Source organism: Myotis myotis, unplaced genomic scaffold, assembly GCF_014108235.1.
Source record: "Myotis myotis isolate mMyoMyo1 unplaced genomic scaffold, mMyoMyo1.p scaffold_m19_p_21, whole genome shotgun sequence".
Taxonomy (NCBI): domain Eukaryota; kingdom Metazoa; phylum Chordata; class Mammalia; order Chiroptera; family Vespertilionidae; genus Myotis; species Myotis myotis.
This window is the reverse complement of record NW_023416326.1, coordinates 8,744,278-8,767,565: the sequence shown is the minus strand read 5'-3', so window position 1 is coordinate 8,767,565 and position 23,288 is coordinate 8,744,278. Positions and strand designations below refer to the sequence as shown.

Sequence of the window (23,288 nt, the reverse complement as noted above, 5' to 3'; positions counted from 1 at the left end):
TCAGGTGAGCCAAGTAATGAGTCTTCACTAAGTAGGCCCCAGCAGAAGGAGCCTTCATGGTCCGCTTGGCAGTTGAGTATATATTACTGCAAGCCTGTTAAATAAATGAGTATTTAATACCTATTGGATTACAAAGAAACCCACTTACTCTAACAAGATCTACTTCGTTTTTTTAGGGAGAAAAGATAAAATGTTATCGTCACAAATGAGATGCTTCTTACAGCAAACAGAACTCAACACTGTGATGAGTGTTATAAAATATTTAAATTATCCAAGCATGTTTATGAGAAACGTAATTTTCCAGAAGGAAATGGAGTGGCTTGTGATGTTTCCATTGGCCAGAGAGAGAGAACCTGTGCTTGCTATTTGAAATCCTAGAATCTCTGAGTGGAAAGAGACCTAAGCCAGCTCATCAGTCTAGCCCAGCTTCAGAGAAAACAAACAAAAAACAGGAAAAATACATGGTAGAACAGGTCCCAAAATGCTGAGAAGAAATGGAAGTCAAACATTTATTCAGCCATGTTTTTATCTAAAATTTTTTGGAAAACAGACATTTTCCAGGGCTTAAAGATGAACAATGGATTTAATTGCATCATTGGATGTTAATTGTAAATGGGTAGCAATTTAAAAAACAATTTAAAGTATTTTCAACTTTATTTTTTATTAATTTTAGAGGGAAACAAAGCACAAAGACAATGACTTCTTATAAATAACATTCTTAAACATTAAGTTTATTCTTCGGTTCTTTGTTGTACTATTAATATAGCTTTTTACCAAAATAAAATAAAATAAAAATCCAAAATATTCCTTGCTAAACAACTCCATTATACAATACCAATTTAGATTGTCTTAAAAAAAAAAAAAAAAGTACAGGAAGAAATTGTTTTTTAAAGCATGTCAACAATGATTTTTCCCTTTTATGAAACATCTGCTCAAAATGAAAATATATTGAAGAGAAGCAATTGTCAGTTCAATTAATTACAAGAATATCAATTCACAATGTTAAAATAGACATTAATAAAATGCAATGTTTTGCAATTATGTCTATGTTGCATACTTACGTGCCCTGTCAACACACACATATGTATACATTATGTTTATCTTTAACCCTATTATCTTAACTTTGATAGTCACAGTACGAGTTATAAAAATCTGTGTACTGAAAAGTTGAGACTAATTAATTGGTTAAATTTTAGTTAGCAATGGACTTTCTTTTAAAAGGGTATCATATAATTTAATAAAGAAAGCAAACAATTCTAGGGAATATAGTCTTAAGTAAATTTGAGTAGTGGGAAAGAGGGAAGAAAGAAAAGAAAGAAGGAGGGAGGGAAGGAAGGTAGGAAAGGGGAGGAGGGAGAGAAGGAGGCAAAGTAAGGGAGGGAGGGAATGACTCGAACACACAGGCTGGCCAGTATCAAGTATAATAAGTATATAAAGACAAAAAAAGTTGAATTGCTAATTCATGCTCAGCCTCTCTTGGCTACTGCTGGGGAATGGACAATTTGGACAGTAATGGAAGAGACCTATGCGCTCCCTAAAATTTTTAGCACAACCAATTAGTGTGATAGGAGGCTTTTGCTACTGTAGACGAGCAGCTTTAAGAAGCAGAGAAAAATCTCACCACCTTTTTAAGGAGATAAGGATGACACATTCTTCATTATAAATTGCTCTGGGCGCTTTGGGTTCCATGGGCATAGTAACTGGTAAAAAATGAACTATAACTATATATAAAACATAAATAAATTAGTGGAATTCATATCTTAAAAGATACTTGATTTACATTAAAAGTCCCATTTTTAAATTGTGCTTATTTCTCCCATTAAGATCAGGTACAGGCAGGATGTCATGTGTCTGCATTGCTTTTCCTCAAGAACTGAATGGTGCAGGGACGTGTGCGCTTCTGGTGAATGTCTGTGCAGAGCCGGGCAGGGGGATTGGTGCCTGGACATCACCACTTGTCTACTCTGGGTATGGATTCATGGATTCCGTATAGTGAAGCACTTCCATAGAAGAGGAGCTATTTTAAGTCCTCTGCGAGCCACGTAGAGGGCGCTAGAAGCCAAGAGTCAGCCCTTTCTCCTATCAGCTCAACCGATAAAAGATGGATGTTGATGGGGTGTCAGAGGTGTTGCCTCAGAAGCCTGGGACGATAGAAAAGACAGTAAGAAGCATGCATGAAGGCTGCAGTCTTTACCATTTGTGTATGGTCTGCTCTTCCCTCAGGAGTTAGAGCCCGGTGAAGTGGAAGGAGCAGCTATGTTTGCAGGCGTCTGGCGCCAGTCGCAGGATAACCTTACTGTGTGTTTATCAGTGGCTCCAAATTTGGCTTTTCAAAATGCCAGGGTTTTAGAAGAGCTTCAGATCTTCAGAAAATATTGGGATTTAAGGGGAAAAAAGTCTTTTGAACACACCTAGAACTATAAACCAGTGATGGCGAACCTTTTGAGCTCGGCGTGTCAGCATTTTGAAAAACTCTAACTTAACTCTGGTGCCGTGTCACATACAGACATTTTTTGATATTTGCAACCATAGTAAAACAAAGACTTATATTTTTGATATTTATTTTATATATTTAAATGCCATTTAACAAAGAAAAATCAACCACAAAAATGAGTTCGTGTTTCACCTGACACGCGTGTCATAGGTTCGCCATCACTGCTATAAACTACCATAAAGAAGGTTTTAGATCGCTATCTGCACAGTCTTTCCTAGCTTTCCCCCTTTACATCTAAGAGGAGTATTTAACAAAAAGCACTTTTTAAAAATGACAGTTTTCTAAGTAACAAGCTACAAAATAGCAGTCACTTCACCCAATTAGAAAGCTTCCAAAGATCAACTCCCCTGGTAGTTCATATTTCCTCAAACTGTCCTCTTACCACTGTACCCCTAAGAGAGAAGGTCATGCTTAAAAAACATGTACATTTGGCAAATCATCCAGGCTTTCCAAGGGCAGGCAGGCCTTCCTCTCCCTAATTGGCAGTGTTTTCTTTAGGGGACCACTCCCGAAAGGTCTCTGACATACACAGAAACCCTCTCCCTCCTTTAAAAATCTCTTGGGAATTTACAGATTTTTCAAAAACCTATTAAGAGTGGAACGCGGAGAAATTTTAGGACAGTAAAACTACTGTGTACAACGCTATAATGTCATTATACGTTTGTCCAAGTCCATAGAATGTGCTGCACCAGGAGTGAACTGTAATGTAAACTGGGTGATGGTGATGTATCAGGATAGGTTCCTCTGTTGTAACAAAGGTACCACTTTGGTCAGGGATGTTGATAACAGGGGAAGCGGTGCATGTTTGGGGCCAGGGGGTCTATGAGAAATCTCTATACCTTCAACTTCTTTTGCAGTGAACCTAAAACTGCTCCAAAAACACCAAAGCCTAAAAAAAAAAATAGAAAAGAAAAAAACCTCTAGTAAGGAGATTCACATGTGTTATCTTGGTCTTTACTTAACCAATAAAGGCCAGTACAAATAAAATATTATTATTGGTCATTACTAATGAAGGAGATAACAAATCAACATCTTCTAAACTAGGGAGCAATTTAGAATCTCTAACATTATGCAGCAGGTGATTCAGACATAACAATACTAGGCACAGAATAAAAATGACTTGCTTTGCTTGGTTTTAAAGAAACTGCTAAGATGTGAAAAGGGCAAATCAGTTCCATTCATTTTTGTTCACCTTGTAAATAAATGGGTTGGCTCATGGCCTGAAATTTGAATTCTTGGGAGAGCCATTTATATCTTCAAATAAATGGGTTCAATATTCTAACATACATCAATGGTTAAAATTTAATATTAGTTTACTATAGTTGAGTTGATCTTTTTAAAAAAAAAAAAAAATCAACCTTTGGGAAGAGAGAGGTAGAAGTCAGTCTAGATCAGCGGTTCTCAACTTGTGGGTCGCGACCCCTTTGGCAGTCAAACGACCCTTTCACAGGGGTTGCCTAAGACCATCCTGCATATCAGATATTTACATTACGATTCATAACAATAGCAACATTACAGTTATGAAGTAGCAACAAAAATAATTTTATGGTTGGGTCACAACATGAGGAACTGTATTTAAAGGGCCAGAAGGTTGAGAACCACTGGTCTAGATTAATAGAATTTATAGTTCAATCATGATGAATTTAAAAAATACATTTTTCTTTCAATAATTACTTTATGTTCTAAATGAGGTAAAATTTATAAAACACGCACTAAAGTAATGTTGAGGGCACTCTGGTGATAATAGGGATGAGGTTTATTTTTGTCAAAACGTCAGAGGGATACGTTAATTGCGGTTGGTCAACTGTGAACTTCACACTACACTGTCCAAGGTTAGAAGATTAATGGGTACCTCTCCCCATTAGAGAATCCTCACACACACACACACTCACTTACAAACGCCAAACTCAACAAATATAGAACTGACATGTCTTTCAATCAAAGATTCGCTTAGGACCTCACTGATGGGTCTTTTGAGTCACCCTCGATCGGGGTGACTCGAGACACAACCTCCCCAGCCTGTCTCATTTTAGAAACCCTTGGGTGCACTCACATTTGCCCGGGCTCACACCCATATGTGAATGAATCAAGCTTAAAAGCATTAGATATTACTGGCATTTGCCATCAAAATAAATAAGAGAAGTGAGCTGTTCTTTATATCTAAAAACAGCCAAAAGTTGCTGACAACATTTAAAGGGAATGGTTTGAACTTGAGCACCATGAGCTGGGATGAAAGCGCATCTCTGTCGCCGTGGACTGGATGCGGTTAGGAAGCTGGCGTGACAAGTCTGAGGCCTTGTCGATTTCTGCTCCACGAACAGAAGCTGTGCTGTAATTTCAGAACAACGGGACACAGAGCAAGCGAAGCAAAACTGTGAAGTGTTTCTTCTTAGGTGGATGTCCCCGAGGCGGGGATGGGGGTGCTGGGGGCTGCGGGAGTGCTTTTTGGTAGCGGAAATCCAAGTCCCAATCCCTTTGGCCTCTGCATGGCTTGAATGGGCTCGGCCAGCCCCTTGCCATCGCGTCCGAGGCCCGAACCAGGTGTCCAGCCCATGTTCTGGAGCATGCGGTTCCCTATGTTGTTTTCTGAGATGGGCTGGGCGTTTTCTCCGACGAATCCTGAAAATGTAAAATGACAAAGGATGTTAGTCCTGACACAGGCAAAGGTCTTCTCGGGCCAAGAAAACCATGTTCTCTTCAGTTTTCTTTCACAGAGGCACCTGGGAGGGAATCTCTTACTTACAAAAAAATAAATAAATGCCTTGTCAAAATACTTCTTTAATACACCTGAAACCTTGTAATTTTATTAACCAACTAGTGGCCCCGTGCACAGATTTGTGTACATTGAAAGGAAATTAATTGGAAAAATATTTTAATTGCTATTCGCCCTTTCTCTATAATAGAAGTGTCTACCAAATTCATGATCCACATGACAGATCGAAACACATGCGTGCAATTGGCACCAGCAAGAGCTTTATATATATAGATAAACTTGCTTAATTAGACCTGCTTTCTGATTTGGCTAAACTTTTTCCAGCTCAGTGAAGCACCCCAACTTCTCTTTCAGGTAATTGTCAGCAGCACAGCAGTAAATATCAACACTAAGCAGATTATTATTGTAGATCATGCAGGGAGAACAAAGGGTGAAATATTTAACTGCAGCAGTGTTTGACTATATCCTGCACAGTGAGAAAACCTGGTCATTTTCAAGGTCCACCATTTCTTCTTTTCAGTCAGGTCAAGTTTTTAAACTTTCTAAATCTCCATTTTCTGGCTAATGAAAAGAAAATAGGATTCCACCGAGTCTTCTATCTACCTACTCCAGAAATTCTGTGAGGATCAAATGAGATGAGGCATGGGAAAATGCTTCACAGACATTTGGTTAAAGTGTAAAATGTTTCCACCTGGCTATAAAGCAAGTCATGTCCCTGAGCTGAAGAAACTCCAAGGAGGCTAGTCGCTAGGGAGAGGAAGCTGGGTGTTGCTATGTGACATCATTACCTGGCACCCACAGCCACTGTTCTTTGCTGGGCTGGACTGTGGGCTGCATTTTGCGCCATGGGGTCTCGGCAGCATCAGCTGCGATTTGGTGGGCTGTTGCTCTGAGGTGGTGGCAGGACCTCCACCCCCACTTGGGGGAAGCTGAGTGTTGCTTTGCGGGCGCCAGGTCTGTGGTGCTGTTTCTCTGTAAATGACCAGTGGGCATCATGGCAGCTCCTGAATTGAGCGTCTGCCCCCTGGTGGTCAGTGCGCGTCATAGTGACCAGTTGGATGGACACTTAGCATATTAGCCTTTGATATATATAGATAGATGTCACCGCAATATGTTCAATAAAAAAGAAAAAAACATTTAAAAAGCCACTACAATTTTATTTTGAAATTATGATTATGGTGGTAACCAAGACAGACCTCCAAGGTCTCGATAACTTTTTACTGAACAGCTACTGACCAGTATTTTCAGTTAAACAGCACGTGAGCATTCTCTCCCATAGCCCTGATGTTTTTAGTGATTGCTACGAATTAATTTATTTCAATGGATAAGTTAAAATCAGATCCGAGGTCTAATGCTGCTCTAGGCTACAAATCTGTTTAATCATATTTTGGATACAAGAGCTTGCAAAATCTCAGGTTTAAAATGTGTTTAATATTTAAGAAAAAAAATAAGGCCAATTCAAAATGTCCCTGCAAAAACTGCTGAAGTGTGATACATTCTGTTCTCAAGTGAAGAGCAAAGGAAAACTGATTCACTATCATGATTTTAAAATGTTGGTATTTCAAAGATAGTGGCCCTGGAGTGCTGTGTTTTCATGTAGGTGGAAAGGAATCCATTCCCTCTCTTTTTAAAAATGCTAGTTTCGCTCCTTAATGAAAATAAAATAAAGCAAAGCATCATCTTGTACTTTGAAGAAAAACAAACAAAAAAGAAATATTAAATGTCTCCAATGCTAAATCTTTCCACATAGAAACACAGACTCATCAAAAAAGCAAAAACAAAACAAAAAAAAGCAATGGCTTTTCCATACAACCTTAAAAAAAAACAAACCACCCAAACCAAACAATAGAGAGATACTTTGATTCTAGAATGAAATATACTGTTGGTTTCCCATCCTTTTTCTTTTTATGAGATTAAGGCATGGGAGGGCACAGCTCAGCCTCTGCTCAGCACACCACCACCACAATTTTCCTTGTCTTTTGCTCCTGGCAGCGCTAAATCCTTTAAGTTCTTCCCTGGAAGGCGCTCCTCCCGCTAGGGCAATTTTAGCAATAACCCTCCGCGTGCTCCCTCCCAACCCGCCTGATGTTGGAGCTCTCGTATCTATTATAGCCCATTCGGTCCTCTCCCCTCACATCTTCCAAAAACCACTGCGGATGGTAATTCACTTGCGTAATTGGCTCAAGAGATGAAAATCTTGTACCGGCCTCTCCTAGCTGCTAATCTGTCCAGCTGACTGCAAGCCTAATTGGCAGCTTGTTTAGTAATTTGGCTCCTAAAGCGTTGTATTGATGTTGGATAAGCAGCCAGTGGAAAGGGGAGGTGACATGCTGCTCCCCGCATCGCCTCGTGAGCCTGCTTCTGTCCCTGCCCTGGGCTCAGAAGGTGTTCCGTGGTCCACATGCACTACCTCCCCATCCTTCCCCCGCACTTGACTAGCCAGCCCAGGGCCAGGGCTATTGTTATTACTAGTGATGTTATTAAACTATTAAGTTATAATACTGCCTGTAGTTCTCAGTAACTAACTTAGGATCATAGGTTTTGATTACTGTTTAAGAAAGAAAAGAAGCAGCATTAAGTACAGAAAGTGGTAGGTGTTACTACTCTCTGTCAAATATTTTTATTATTTCATTTAAAAAGAAATTATGAACCTGGTTCACCGTTTGATGCTCAACCACTGACCCACACCGGCTGGGCTGTTCAGGGTGACTTTTAATAAAAAGTGCACTGTTTAAAAATCTTCAGCCATTACTATAATTTACAACCTGCCTTTTGTGCCTTAAGTATTCAGGAAGGTTATTTTGTTACTAAAAGGCCTGGTGCACGAAATTTCTTGTACTGGGGCGGGGGGGCAGGCAGGGGTCCTTCAGCTCCGCCTGCATCCTCTTGCAGTCCAGGACCCCTTGTTCCTTACTGCTCACCTGCTCGCTGCTCCTCAGCAAGAGCAATGACCACCAGGGGGCAGCTCCTGCGTTGAGCGTCTGCCCCCTGGTGGTCAGTACGCATCATAGTGACTGGTTGTTCCTCCATTCGGTCAATTTGCATATTGGTCTTTTATTATATAAGACAGTGGTTCTCAACCTTGGCTGCACATTAGAATCACCTGGGAATCTTTTTAAAATCCTGATTTCTGGGCCTAAGAACGAAATAAACTGACAAACAAAATAGATCCAGAGACATGGAGGCATACAACAGACTGACAAATCTCAGAGGGAAGTGGGGGGCGGGAGGAGATTAAACAGGGAACTTGTATGCATAGATGCATAACCCATGGACACAGACAATAGTGTGGTGGAGGCCTGTGGAGGGCCCCAGAGTGAGGTACAAGGGGGCGAATGGGTGAAAAGGGGACATCTGTAACTTTCAACAATAAGGAGAAAGTGAAAGCAAACACTGTTACATTGGAGCAATTTATATAATTTTGTATAATTTAAAATGTACAGAAAAAAGGTGGACTCCTCTGGTGACTATTTTCCCTATGATATTATTTCACTAGAAATCAAAATAGTAACAGCAGAAACTCATTTTGGATAACAATGAATTTAGTAATGTATAGTGGACAAAACATTTAAAAAAGGTAATTGCCATAATAGTAATAAGCATATTTACATCTTTTAATTTTCATATCCTCCATAAGCTGTGACTTCCACCACAAACACAGACCATAACCAACATTGCTGACTGCCTTTTAAAAATGCGTTAATAATATTCCTCCTATTTTGTTCACGGCTTTTCTTCACCTTTACAGATGACATTTTTCAAACAATAAAATGCATTCTGCTGGCAAGCCTTCTTGCTTCAACAGTTCTCAATTTTAGAATAGTAACTCTCCATCCTTGCTGCGGCGACACCCACTGTCTCTGCCTATGTGACTTTGAATGAGGCAGGGAACAAGCCATACATTTAAAAAAATCAATATCCAACCTTATCAATATTCATTTTACTTTGTCAATACAAACTACAAAGGTGAAGGAGCAGTAAATAAGCTAAAGCACTGAAATAAACTTGGTGTTCCTGTCACAATTAATAAATGTTCAAGCGATAATGCTGCTGGCTAGTGCACAGCCTTATGAAGCGATGAAACTTACGCTTCATGCTGGTGCTAAGATGGGGTGGGTACAATTTTCAACACAGTAAGCAGGTAAAGATGATCACATTTTGGGTTATTAATTTCATAAAAGACTTGTTAAGTCTTTTTAAAAAATAATATTTATTATGTATATAACATACCACTTTATATTTAGGGTCCTAAATTATTGTATTAACTCAGTTTGGATTTATAAAGTGAATGCACCTAATTTCCTGACAGTTCTTTTGGTAAATCTTTTCTTAACCTGCTGTTTGACTGCATAATAGTTCACATGTAAATCAGAGGGGATCATTAAACAATGTTCAAGCTGTCAGGCTTTTAGCTCTTCTTCCATATTATAAATGAGGTGATCTTCACCTGCATTTTTCCAGCTCAGATGGAATGTTGACTAAAGGCAGGAATTGTGAAAATATATCTCAATTCAGTGTGTTTTTTGAGAGGTCTACAAAGGGTCTATAAAAAGGTGAAAAAAGTCTCTTTAACTCTCTACCTGCTAACTCAACTTTGGAAGCTGACAGATATAACTGACTCCTTATTATGTGACTAACTATATTCCAGAATTTGAAAATGACAATTTCAGAGACAAGACAATCTAGAATTCACGACCTCATTATCAAAGTGTATTTATGCAAAAGCATTTCTTACTTGATTCGAATAATAGTCTTCACCTTGGAGTTGATTCATTAATATTGGAAGAAATTCTTTTAGAAACTGAGATCTTTTAAATGACCTCACTCTCCTCCTCTTGGAGAGGAACTGGTGTGCTTGGATTTGAGACTGTTCTGGATATGAGTGACACAATTCTCCTACGTCACTGCTTTTTCAATAATCATAAAAAGTTTTATGAGTTTTATTCTTGAAGGAAATTTGAAGGAAAAAAAAATCTAGTAATATAATAAAAATCCAGAATCTTAAGAAAATCACAGCACTTTAGTGGTATAACATCTGGAATATGCTGGTGTGAGCTTCTAAATGTTTTAGGCTAAAGTTTAATGTTTGGAATTATAAAGTGAAAGTGCCTAATTTTCTGACAATTTTCAACACATACTCCTTATAAGTGGTTCCCTCTGGCACTATTGAATTGTAACGTCAGAACCACCTCGCAGAAATAATTATACCACCCTCCTCGACCATTCTGCATTTTCCTTCTCCCTGCACATGTGTTGAGAGAGTGAGGGCCTGATCCAGCTGTTGTCTGCTCCTGATTGCTGGCATGAAGGTGCTGCACTCCCATTCCTACGCTTGTTCTGTCTCTGCCACTAATGTCTGAATCACTGAAAGACAAGAGAATTCAGGGGACCATTCAATGGAACAAGGGCATTAAGAAGCCTACACCTGCCTATGAGAGATTTGAACTCAAGAACTTATAACATGTTATTTGATCTGAAAGTGGCTATATGTTCCCACATAAAGAGATGTATTACAAGTGCTCTAATTAATATTCTGTATCTTTGCATAGCAATATTTAGATGAATCTTCTATGAAACTTACGATATGTAATAGTGTTCAAGTAAGCATATGCAATGAGATAGACTTCACAGATATAGTCTTACAAAAAGGTCTTGAGTAAGTTGTCATAGAAAGAACATGGGTTTAGGGGTCATGCAGGTGTGGGCTCGAAACCTCCCTTTGCCATCAATATTATACATAGAGAATATCCTCACACTTCTGTGATTTTTAATTTTGTGGTATAAAGTGATGATAATGACCAGCTCATAAAGTAGTTGTAAAGATAAAATGAAATAGTGAAGTTTCTGGTACAGAGTAGGTATCCAGTAAGTAATAAATACTATTCTACATCAAAAGAAACACATTCTACACACAAGTGTTTCTAATGTCCATTTTCTGAAAATTCAATACAACTAGAAGATCAGATGTTATAACCACAGGCATAATTTCAGAATGTAGCCTTTTATATGGATGAGGATACTGGATGAGTGCTCTAATTTTAAATTACTCTTCCATTTTTTTTTAATTTTTTTTTGGGTGCTGAACTATGGGATAGGTCCCCTAAATAGAATTTAAGCTTCACATCTTTCCTCCCGCCCCCAATCCCCACATTAAGATTATATATGTGTGTGTATACATATGTGTGTATGTATATTATATATATTTATTTATTTTCCCTTCTCACTGCTTACTCTGCTATTCACATGAATATTATTTTCATAGTCTATAATTGTGAGAAAAAAAAATAACGTTTCCTACAAAGGGTTTCCCAGATGAAGTTAAGAGAATGTTTATAAATCTGGATGGTTAAGGACTCCATGCAAGAGAACAAGGCTGTTAGTCTTTGTAATTGACCGAGTATCTGCGCTGAAAACGTTTTCTCATGGTCATCTGGCTGCATCACGTGCATGCAACTGCTGTTTATTCCTATGTGGGCGTCCACTTCTTCATGCCCAGTGGGCTCTCCCTTATTCCTGGTCCCCCCATCTCTGCCTCCCTTACCATTGCTCTTGCGTGAGGTTTCTGCAGTACATGCTAATCTATTCATCTCCCTCAACCACGCTGGAGTCATTACCCCTCTAGAAAGGCTCCCTGTCCCCTCTGGTCCAGTGACTTCTCTCTGTCAGCACTTGTGGTTTCCCTGTGCCACACTCATTAGCATGACATGCTCTTCCAGTGACATGGCTCTTGAGGTGGAAATGCTGAGGGATGTTTTATTCTGATGTGAACGTTGTCTAATAAGGAACGACAACTCTGGGACTAGACACCAGACGGCCCCAGTCACGGCCAGCTTCTCATCTACTTGATTTGGAGGCTGAGCTTAAACTTATATATATTTTATTTCAGAGATGAAGGGAAAGGAGAGATAGAAACATCAATGATAAGAGAGAATCATTGATTAGCTGCCTCCTGCACACCCGCCACTGGGGATTGAGCCAGCAACCCTGGCATGTGCCTGACCAGGAATCGAACCGTGACTTTCTGGTTCATAGGTCAACGCTCAACTACCAAGCCATGCAGCTAGGTGAGCCTAAACTTTTGCGTTTATTACTATTAATCTCTTCTGTGCTTATTTACCTTTTATGCCTCACCCCTCTACCCCCGCCAACAAATCTACACTCCTTGAGGCCAAAGACACAGCCTTTGAAGATTCTGTGCCCTTTAATACCTCTCACAAAGCCTTCATTGGGGCAGGTGGAGAGTGAATACTTCATTGGTGGGCTGCCTAAAACCTCTACAGAAGCAACGTGCATCCATCTCTACACCAAATGCAAACGATGTAACAGTTGCTGGCAACCGTGCCTCTTCTTAGGCGCAGTGATGAAGAATGATCACTATTTTATTCTTGATGACTCATGAACCTCACACGTGTGCTCTGCCCCCTTCCTTTTACCTGTTGTAGGAGGTCCAGGCAAGGGTGCTGCCTTCCTTCTCCGTTTGACATCTCCCATGCACAAGGATCCTAAATGCATACTGGTTTGCCTACGGGCAATTATCAGAAAAAACAAACAAACTATTAACAATGGAGAAAAAGCATGATACACAAACACACAGCTTGTACAATCTGAACCTAAATCCAAAGGTTCTCAACCAAGATGGAGCGGCATCGTAAAACCACCAATCTTGTTTATATCGAAACATAATTACGTTTGTTGACAAGCGTTCAGCAGCTAAATGCGCCACCATAAATTGTTACTGGAATGAATAATATAAAAGGAATGCTTTTTAATTTTCAAAACTGGCAATCTTTCTGGCTCAACATAAAATCAAGCGCTGTGGCTTCTGACAGGAAAATAGCTAAGATTAATTATCTAAAGAGATCACAATATTGTTGCTAGGTTATCAATTGGTTACTAATGCTTTACTGTCAGAACAACATTTATTACAGGAAAAGTATGATCAATTTCTTTGAGGATATTATGCGGCAGCAAATTCTCTTAAAACATTTTCAATAGGAAGAAGAAAACAGCGATGCTCTCCCTTATAATTCATATGATTAGAATTCCTCAGTTAATTACCAGTTAGGTGAAGCAACATCCTGGGAATGCATTAATGCCGGTCTGCTGCTCCTGAACAGACTAATGGGGTATTGGATCATATTCGTAAAGACACAGCATATGAGAACCTTCTGCTATTCTTGGATCTAGTTAGAGTTAGATTATTCTGCCTCATCGTGGGTTCTTGAATTAAACAGATTTGGGGAAATTAGAAATCGCCCATTGGAAACCAAGACAAAGTATTACAAACATGGAAAGGACGTAAAGGTCTTCAGATTCTTCAGGCTACAGAGGGACCCTGTCCACTTCCTGGATCTTAGTCCCTGACATTGGTTGAGCCCGTGTCTGGTGGTCATGAAGCAGAAATAAACGAAGCGTGTCATTTATGGGAGTACACGCTCTTTTAGTAATTCACAGAGATATGTAGTAGTAGCTTCAAGTCTTATAGAACCCAATTTGAAAACATCCAGCTTATTAGAGAAAAACTTAAAAGCAAAATATCAATTAAGAACCCAAATATGTGGTTATGCAGATGCACTCAGGTGTTTAAATATTATGAAACCTTGGGAGTTGTGGAATAAAATTAAATATAAGTTCTATCCATAAGGCACAAAGTAAAGTATAATTAACGATCAGCTAATTCAAGGGGCTATACACAACCAAAGAAATACACCAGTACAGGATGCAAATGGGTATTTCTCTTGCCATTATTTGGAGTGCATAGTGTTTCCCTGTTACAGAATAATTAAATACAATTATTTAAATATTTTTAAGCCCTAGCTGGTTTGGCTCAGTGGATAGTTTGAAAACTTAGTTCATTCAGTTAATGACTAACTTTGCAGAAATATATTTATCACACATATATGTCAAAGTGTTCATTAACATGCATAACTAACATTTTTATTGGCTTTTGTGGTGTGCTCTATGGCTCACAGAGACAAGGAAAATCAATGGTTATGATCACATCTACTTTTAAAATTAAAAAAATAGAAATTTAAAATAAAATTACAACATCAGAGAAGCATAGAAATAAAAAATTAAAGTACCAGAAAAGACACATCCTTTTTATCCAAAAGTAATGAGTTCACTGATTCAGCAAGTATTAGTATCTACTCCTGACTCAGCATAAGACCCCATAGTGGTAGTGAAAATGCGGAGAGCAGGAGAGAGAGAGGGTACAGGAGATACCAGAGAAGGAAATGTTCAAGTCCTATTGGGAGAGTTTCAAGTCTGAGCAGGGAGACAAAGTCATAGGGTCTGGAGTAATTAGGGACAGTGGTGGCAATGGCAGGCAAAAACCAACATTATTAACAATTGCCAGAGATTTTACTTTTAGTCTTTACATAACAGGTTGCATTTAATGTGCCTTTTTTCCTTTGGTTGGGAGAAAAATCTGTGCTTCCATGGAAAACTATGCTTTTAGAAGATACCCTTGCAGTCATGGGCAATTTCTTCTCAACTCCAAGTTAGAGAAAACAGAAAGCAAAGGAAACCCATTCTTTCTAGAACCTGAAGACCTGAGCCATGAGACCAGCTCGCTGTAGTCCAGGAATTGTCAGGAACTGGCTCCCTGCTCCAGCGGGGAGGGATCCGGACTATGGATTGGGAAGATTCCCCCTTTTAGGCTTGTCCCCCCCCGTGCGCCCCCCCTTTTCCCTTCCAGCGGTTCTCAACCTGTGGGTCACGACCCCTTTGGCGGTTGAACGACCCTTTCACAGGGGTCGCCTAAGACCATCCTGCATATCAGATATTTACATTACCATTCATAACAGTAGCAACATTACAGTTATGAAGTAGCAACGAAAATAATTTTATGGTTGGGTCACAACATGAGGAACTGTATTTGAAAGGCCAGAAGGTTGAGAACCGCTGCCTTAGACAGTGCAGTGGAGTTGCTACAAACAATACCAAGGAAGGTCTACCCTGTCATTTAGTTCTTACTCTTTATGTAAAACATAGCAGTCATTATTTAATTTAAAATCAGTGGATGTCTCAGAGGCGGCCGTGTTGCTTTGGTCTAAATGAGTCGTTGGCCTTTGCAAAGCTGAGCACTTGGGTTATGAGTGGAGGCGAGAGTTGGCCATTTCTGTGTTTCTGTTTGGCTGTGGTGCTCTGAAAAATGACAGTGCCTTGTCCTACGAACAGACCCAAAGTTACTAAAGGATAACGTTTAAGACCCTTTTGTAAGACACCATATGGAAATGAACAGTCAACCCTATCCGTGTACTTATTCAGAGGACTGGCTTACGATGGAAAAGCGGGTAGTAGACCAATCAAAGCCTGATGATTCGGTATCTAATGACGCCTTCCACACTGGGGGTCACAGACACAGTATTTAAGCGGAGAGGCTACAGGAAGAATGCTGTCTCGTTATTCATAAGCACTAGCACGTAGTTATGACCTGAACCACAGTTTCCCATACACTGATTGTTAAATTTCCTACTAAACAGTAGAAAAGCAGAGCTCACAAAGAAGTCACTTTTTTTTTCTTTTGAAACAGACTTCACTCACATATCCTATCATCCCTTTAGATAGTGCGGTGGTGGGAAACGGGGCGTGTTGTCCAAAAGAAAAAATAATAATAACAACTCAGAAAACAAGAGGCAGAAGGAGAAAATCCCAGGGAGAACTCCCTCGCCTGGAACCTGGCTTCTGACCTGGGCTCTGAGGACGGACGCAGCGTGTCAGACACAGTAGCATGAAAGAGGAGACCATCGGAGCGTGTCTCTCCAGCCTAGTGTTTACAAATAGAGGCTTTTCAGGGAATGAGGCCCAGTTAAAGCTGCCCCCTGGATAGAACGTGTTCCCAAGCAGCCCCGACAAGCTGCAGAGGAGAGACAAGCAGCTGTGACTACGGGGCCCGGCATCTGGCAACAACACTCACTGTCAGTTAGAAAAATATCAGCCCGGACAGGGCGCCAGCTGCACAGAAGTGAGCTAGGGCCACTGTGTCACTGCGGGGGCCATGGGGGCAGAGGGGAGGGTGGGGGCTGGGCGATCCAGCCTGTGCAGATGTTCTCTTTCTTAATTCCTAGGATCGCATCAAGTCCTTGTCTTTCCTGGTATTTGCTCTCAAAGCCCCTTCTTGTGCATGAAGAACCCTTTGCGTTTGGTGGTGTCCGTCACACCCTGACCAGGTCTGGGTCCTGGGGCCTTTTCTCTCTCTGGCTGTGGCCACTGGACTTAACCACCCTGCCTCAGCCCATGCCCCATCCCTTCAGAACGACCCAGACTTGACGAAGGGCACTGAACTCGGGCCTAGTGGCCCGTCACTGGGCCCCTCGCTCTATTCCAACCTTCCCCTTTCTTGTCACACCTTTCTGTGTGGTGGCCTTCTGTGAGAGTGTTCTTTATGCCTCCCATTGTTACTGGATTTTATTTTACCATGAGCATGCAGCAACAACAACAAGAGATACAAATCATGGCCAGGTGAATTAGAAAACAGCAAAAAACGCAAGTTAAAATGAGGTAAATTAGAAAATAGCACACAATGGAAGTAATAAAAGCAAGTGGTTAGGGCAGCTGAAGGGATTTTGTGGTCAAAGGCACGATCAGATGGTCCACGCGTGGAGGCTGGGGTGTGAGTTCAGCTGTGGGTTCCGTGGCCTCATGTGCATGTGGGATGAGTCAGGGAGTCAGAACTTGTCCCCCCCCCCCCCCACCCCGTCACCATTTCTGCTTCCCCAACTAGGTCTCAGAAAAACCCAACCTGTCCCCATTTTTGTCCATGTGGGAGGACGTTTACCCCTCAGTGGCGCGAGGGACTCTCTTTCTCTCCATTTCCTTACCTTCCAGAACTGTGATAAGACCAGGACTCATCCCAAAGGTCTTTCTGAAGATTTTACTTAGAAACCGTTTGTGTAGAACATTTGCACACTAGAAGCAATGCTAGCTGCACATCTTACTAATGTTACCATCTCCACTTTACAGATCAGAAGCCCAGGGCCCAGGGAAGTGAAATCCCTTACCCAGGCTCCCTCGGTTAAGGGGGACTGATGAAGGGCACTTGGTGGGGTAACAGGGCAGGCGCTTGGCTCATGTAGGGTGTCACGGAACACCCACCGGATAAACGCGGCCATTACATTTCACAGCCATTACATTTCAACGCTATCAATATGCTATCATAAGGCTATAATGAGGGTCATTTCTAAATCACAAGTAGGTATGTTTTGGTAGCTAGTAGAAATTTTAAATTTTTCTTTAATGTTCGGTTGGGCTTGCTTTAAATGTGTCAGAGCGTATATGAGTAAAGCACTTATTTTCATTTCAAAAACCCAGTAATAGCCCCAGAGAGGCTCACAACTCTGAAACCCATCGACTGGCTCTGTCCGTCCATCGCTGCGAGTTTTCTCTTGGCCTCCACTTGGTACTTCCTACATCGACAGTGTCTTGCTTCTCCGCTGGGCTGACTTCCAAGCTTAATCGGAGGCCCCGAGGGTCAGCTGGCCTACGATGTCATTCCTCGCCTGTGACAATAAGCAGACGTCTGTGTCCCCAAACAGCTCACTTAAATGCTTCTGCCTTTTGTGCCCCTTCACTGGCGACACCAATGGCACCTGGAGGTGGTGGGGATGCTTTGTGCGGTTCAGGCAGGTGTTAGGACGGGCTGCGTGTCCGTGGACGAGGACAGTCCCACACCTGGAGGGAAGTGTCTCTCTTCATAGAGCAAACAACACAGTCGTTTCTAGAAAGCTATTTGGAAGAGCTGCTGTTACATCTTAGCTCCCACGGTGCGCACAGCGTGCTCCCCACATCTGCCCGACGCCTTCAGGCTGTCTTGTAAGGACCTGTGAGTCACCAACGCCACGTACACGCGTGAACCGGACCAATGCATTCGACCGACTTCGGAACACGCCTTTCTGTTTCCTGCCCTGCCTCGCTTGGAGAGTCTGCTCTTTCTCCCTCCCAGCTTCTCCCAGCGCACGCCCACCTCAGTGTTCCTTCTCCTTTAACCTTCCTAACCTGGCGCCCCGTCCAAGTGCTTCTCTCTGTGCTTCATACCCTCGGTGCACCTCTCTGCTGGGACACCCATCCTGTAGGTGGCTTCCAGGTGATTCCTGCCTGTTTATATAAACACAGACTGCAGGCAACTTGAGGCCCAGAACCCTGTCAAACTCACAGGACATAGGTTTGCTTCACTTCTCTTAGGAGCACAATGCATGCTTACTGAACTAGAACGGTAACAACTGTTCATTTGGTAATCAATCCTGCATTTTTTTTAATAGCACGTCTACTTTCTTGAAATGTTATTTAAACTGAGTCAAAAACGTTCATTTAATAATTAACAAGACTAGACTGCGAATCAGGCAAAATACTAGGTGTTAAATGAGACACAGAGGAGAGTGAGACAGCTCCAACCATCAGGGCTCAGAGCCTCAGGCCAGAAACACACACACAGACAAGAAATCACTACATAATGTAATAAATCTAAAGGATTGGAGGAGCAGACCACCTTTTGGGGGGAAACTGAGGAAAATTCGTTTCCCCCCAGTTCAAATTTGGATTTTGTCTCTCCAAGCAGGAGCTAAGATACTTGAGGCATCTTGGGGTATTCTTTCATTCTTCACACCATGGCACCTAGGAAGTAGTAGGCACTTAGTAAACTGATACTGACTTACTTTCCTTGACTCCTAGCTACAACTATACATTTTTTGGAATATGTATACCACTGATGTTTAGTTTAAGAATAAGTTTATTCTAATTTCCTTAAACATGATAAAATGAATCTAGTGATGACTTAGGAGAGATAAAAAAAAAAAAAGTACTCAAAATGAACATAATTTCTTTGGCTATCTCCATTAAATGCAAAAAGATTTCTGTCTACATTTAAAAATGGGATGTTGGTTCTTGAACCTTACATTTAAAAAAAATCAATCAGACTGTAGAATCAGACATAATCCCACATTCCCTCTCTGGTAACAGCACTAAGAAACTCCCTAGCCTGGTATGGTTGCCCTTTATAATATCTATAATTACATTATAGATATTCCTAATATTCTTAACTCTTCTGACTGAAGTCCTTGCATTACTCATTTTCATATCCATGTCATCCATTGCAGTGTATCATATATTTGAAAATGTTTGTTGAATTGGTTTTTTATTCTAGTCTCCTGATACTTGACTCTAAACCAAGATTCAAGTTCAGTTCTGTTCACTTAGAACCAATGCGGGGGCGTGGGGGGGGGGGGGTTGTGAGTTTCTTTCACCAGCTTCAGGGAATGATGGAGTGAAAAGAGCAACAGAAAATATATTTTATTATTTTGCATCACTGTCGGTTTCTTCAGTCTTTGAGTTGATCATCTGACTTACAGCGAACATTCAAGCTCATTGAGTGCCGACTATGATGCTAAACATTTTCACATCCTTTATCTTGTTTAATCCTCCCAATAACCTAACCCCTCATAGTTCTGAGGCACCCAGAGTCCAGGAAAACTGTTACTTGTCAAAAAAAATCACATACACAAAAAATGAAGGGATTGTGTTTGAGCCAAGAAATGCTTGCCTCAAAAGAATCACTTTTTCCCTCTTCCTCACTACATCATTCAGCTGAGTTTATTACCCTCCATTTAATAAATGTCTACTGAGAATGAAATGCATGCCATGCCCTCTGCCATAAAACGGGATTGAGAAATAAAAAAGATACGGTTTTCATTTCCTGGGGTTAAAGTCTACCGATCATGTGGGAAAAAGATTTCAACTCAGTATTCAAAGAGAATCCCAACCAGCAGGTGAGGAATCCTAGGCCCCCAGGTGAGAGCCTGCAGGGGCACAGACAGCCTGTAGCTTGCCCAGGACGTGGCATGTTTGGAGGTGTGAGCACCTCAATCGGACGGGACCTGGGGCATAGGGAGGCGGGGGAGGAGATGGCGCCTCCTGGCACGCATCGCATCACGTTGTAATAGACAATGAATCTGTCCATTTGCGATTATTTTAAATTCTCCAGAAAACAAACAATGGAGCTGCCTGCTGAACTGAGTTCTTCAGTGTGTTTACTAAACAGATAGTTGAATCCAGTGGGAAAAGCATGTCCCCAGGTCTTTGTAGACCTGGTTCTGGGTTTTGTTGCCACTTCTGTGGGAAAGTTACTGCTCAGCGAAGAGATGGACTCAAGGGTGGGTTCTTGTCCAAGGTGGCTCTGGAGGCCGAGAGGCGGCTCATCAGCAGAATTACAAGGGCCCCTGTGACAGAGTTGGCAGCGACAGGCTCCAGGCTGAGCTGGGTCAGCTGTGATTTTCTGTAAGGTGTCCCCTGACTTTCCCTGTTGAGCTGGGACTCATTTTACAGTCATAGTTCTATATGCTGTAACGTACATCAGCTGAGTATGGCTACTTTGTCCTCCACATCGAGGAGGTAATAAACACAGGGTATTTTCATCACAGGCCAGAATGTCTGAAACTTCTGAAAGGAGGGGGGAGTTAATTCTACTTGGAATATGCCAGACAGCGTTCCTATTTCATATCAGCTACTTGAATGTAGGTTAAATTATTGTTGGTCGGTGGAGTTCAGTTGGGAATCCAGGACCCCGTTGAAATGTCACCTCCTCAAGGCAGCCTTCTCTGATTGCCACTGCCAGAATACTCTCTCACTCATATCACAGTGTCTTCTACCTTCAACTGCAGCCCTGTGTGTACATGAACTAACACTCTCGCTGCACGTACACTCCCTGAAGGCTGTGGGCCCCACATCTGACTTACCTTTTTAAGTAAATTCCCCTTAGCATTTACAAACCTGGCCGACACAGGCACGCATTAAATAGTTATTGAATGAAACTTAACAAGGCATGGTAGGGCTTTTATATTAACTTATTTTTATGATAGTCAATATTTTAGTTGAGGTTCCAATTTCTATCCTAAGTAAATGTTTACTTACGGATATAGCAAACCACAAAACACATTGGGTCCATGCCTTGGGCTTCAGGGGATACGTGCCCGTAAAACCAAGCTTGTACGTGAGCCAGTGTCTGACGCCTATGCAGGCCCCCTAGTCCTCTTCTATATAATTCTGCATTTCACTAACTGTAACTTCATAAAAATAATGCTCTCAGTTCCTCCTCTTCCATGCTCATGTTTTAGCAGATGAAAGAACATTCTGTCTATAAAATATTCACAGACATGTTAGCAAGTGTATCCTAGACCAGGGCTCCTCAAACTACGGCCCGCGGGCCACATGCAAATACAAATACTGTATTTGTTCCCGTTTTGTTTTTTTACTTCAAAATAAGATATGTGCAGTGTGCACAGGAATTTGTTCATAGTTTTTTTTAAACTATAGTCCGGCCCTCCAACGGTCTGAGGGACAGTGAACTGGCCCCCTGTTTAAAAAGTTAGAGGACCCCTGTTAGACTGTGAAATGGACGGTCATAGTCAGGTGAGCCGCCCGGAGGCTGTGACAATAGCCTGAGCGCTAATGGTCAACAAGCAGGAAGAGAACTTGGAGACGCTCCTCGCTCCGTCCAGCTGAAATGCTGGCACAGTTAGGGGGCACGCGCTTACACTCCGGAACAGTTCTGCCATCAAGAGCCTTCATGATCCTGCTAATTCAGGCCTGTTACTGTCCATACTCGGAAGGCCTGTTGCCTTTAAATGTCCGTGGGGAAATGCCCTAGGGAAACTAATTTCGAATGTAAGCTGAGTCTTTCCTTGCTGCATTTATGTAATGCTTTTCTTTAGAAAAACATGCATGTCCCATATCATTTTTTAAATTTCGGAAACAAAATGCCAAATGATTGAACAGCAATCATATGGTGGTTATGACGAATATATGATACAGAGACAGGAAGCGAAAGAAGTGTACAGGACCGCTGCTGAGAGAGTCCTGGCAGGACAAACCAAAACAAAACCAATGGAACCTCATCAGCTCTCTAGACGCAAACACCAATCACAGGCAACCCAAGGGCCGGGGGCACATGTTAACTGATGTCACGGGGATCACATCAGCAACATTCCCGAGATGAGGGACATGTTACGGGACAAACCTGACTTCTTCAGCTATAAAATTCCAAGGAAATAAAGGGGGGAGTGAGTGGTGGGGCGGAGACTTTATAAATCAAAGAGAACTTAAGAGATAAGATATCAGTTATAATAGGAAGATTTTATTTGGATTCCAATTCAAACAATGTATAAGAGAATTTAAAATAATCAGGAAATGCCAATATCATATATGTATATACATGTATATACACACAACATGTATGTACATATATATTCATATACATGAAGAAATTATTACAATTATTGCTTTCTTTTATAGATATGATAGTGGTACCATGGCTTCTTTTTTTTTTTTTTTTTTTTTAAAGAGGTTGCTACTTTTTATGGAAGCATACTAATATATTTCAGTTGAAATAATAGATGGGCTTCGGGGTAAGAGGAAGGAATGGGTAGGGATATAAATGAATCACCAGTGGCCACACATTGATAAATATCTAAGCTAGGGATGTATCCATTGAGTTTCTATTTTTCTCTATTTCTGCATGATGAAAATTTTAATAGTATTGTTAAAAATGGCTTTTATCATCCTGACATCATAAGTGAAAAGGCATCTTTTCAACTCGTAAGACTGACAATGTAAAGTCATTATAGGTTTTTCAAGTCTTATTGAGGCTCTCAGTAATTTTTGAATGATGAGAACTGAAATTAAGTTAACCGTGAAGTCTACGTCTTCTGGTCTGTAGATACCCTGGACTATAACTTGATGTAAAAAGATTACAGAAATCCCTATCTGAGCTTTATTGTCCTTAGAAAGGATAATGCATAGTTTTTATTCCATCTTTCTAATTAGTAATTTAAGCATATGTTCAGCATTTAACTCTAAATGTTTGCCTTTTCCCCAAGCTCAAAGACAGCTGTCCAAGATGTGAATGCCAGAAAACATTTAAATATCAACATCTGTTGAATTATGTTAATTTAGTGTAATATAATTGGGCATGAGCTGGAATTGATCAGAAGTATATGAAATAAGCAAAAGTAAATTCCCAACAATATCTTGGTATACAAACAAATCACTACAGAGTGATGAAAACATGTTTCTAAAGAGAAAGAACAA

At 40.9% G+C, this 23,288-nt stretch overlaps 1 protein-coding gene across 2 annotated transcripts in view; it reads right to left on the bottom strand.

Moving 5' to 3' along the window:
* Nucleotides 1–4,624: 4,624 nt before the first annotated feature.
* GPATCH2 (G-patch domain containing 2) overlaps nucleotides 4,625–23,288 on the bottom strand; it is an 87,964-nt gene continuing 69,300 nt past the window's right edge. For both annotated transcript variants that reach the window (XM_036354846.1, XM_036354847.1), the window contains exons 9-10: nucleotides 12,641–12,729; nucleotides 4,625–5,113 (exon numbers count right to left, since the gene is read on the bottom strand). In XM_036354846.1, the coding sequence (XP_036210739.1) occupies nucleotides 4,884–5,113; nucleotides 12,641–12,729 (319 nt within the window). In that variant the 3' untranslated portion in view covers nucleotides 4,625–4,883. The remainder of the gene's footprint in view (nucleotides 5,114–12,640; nucleotides 12,730–23,288) is intronic.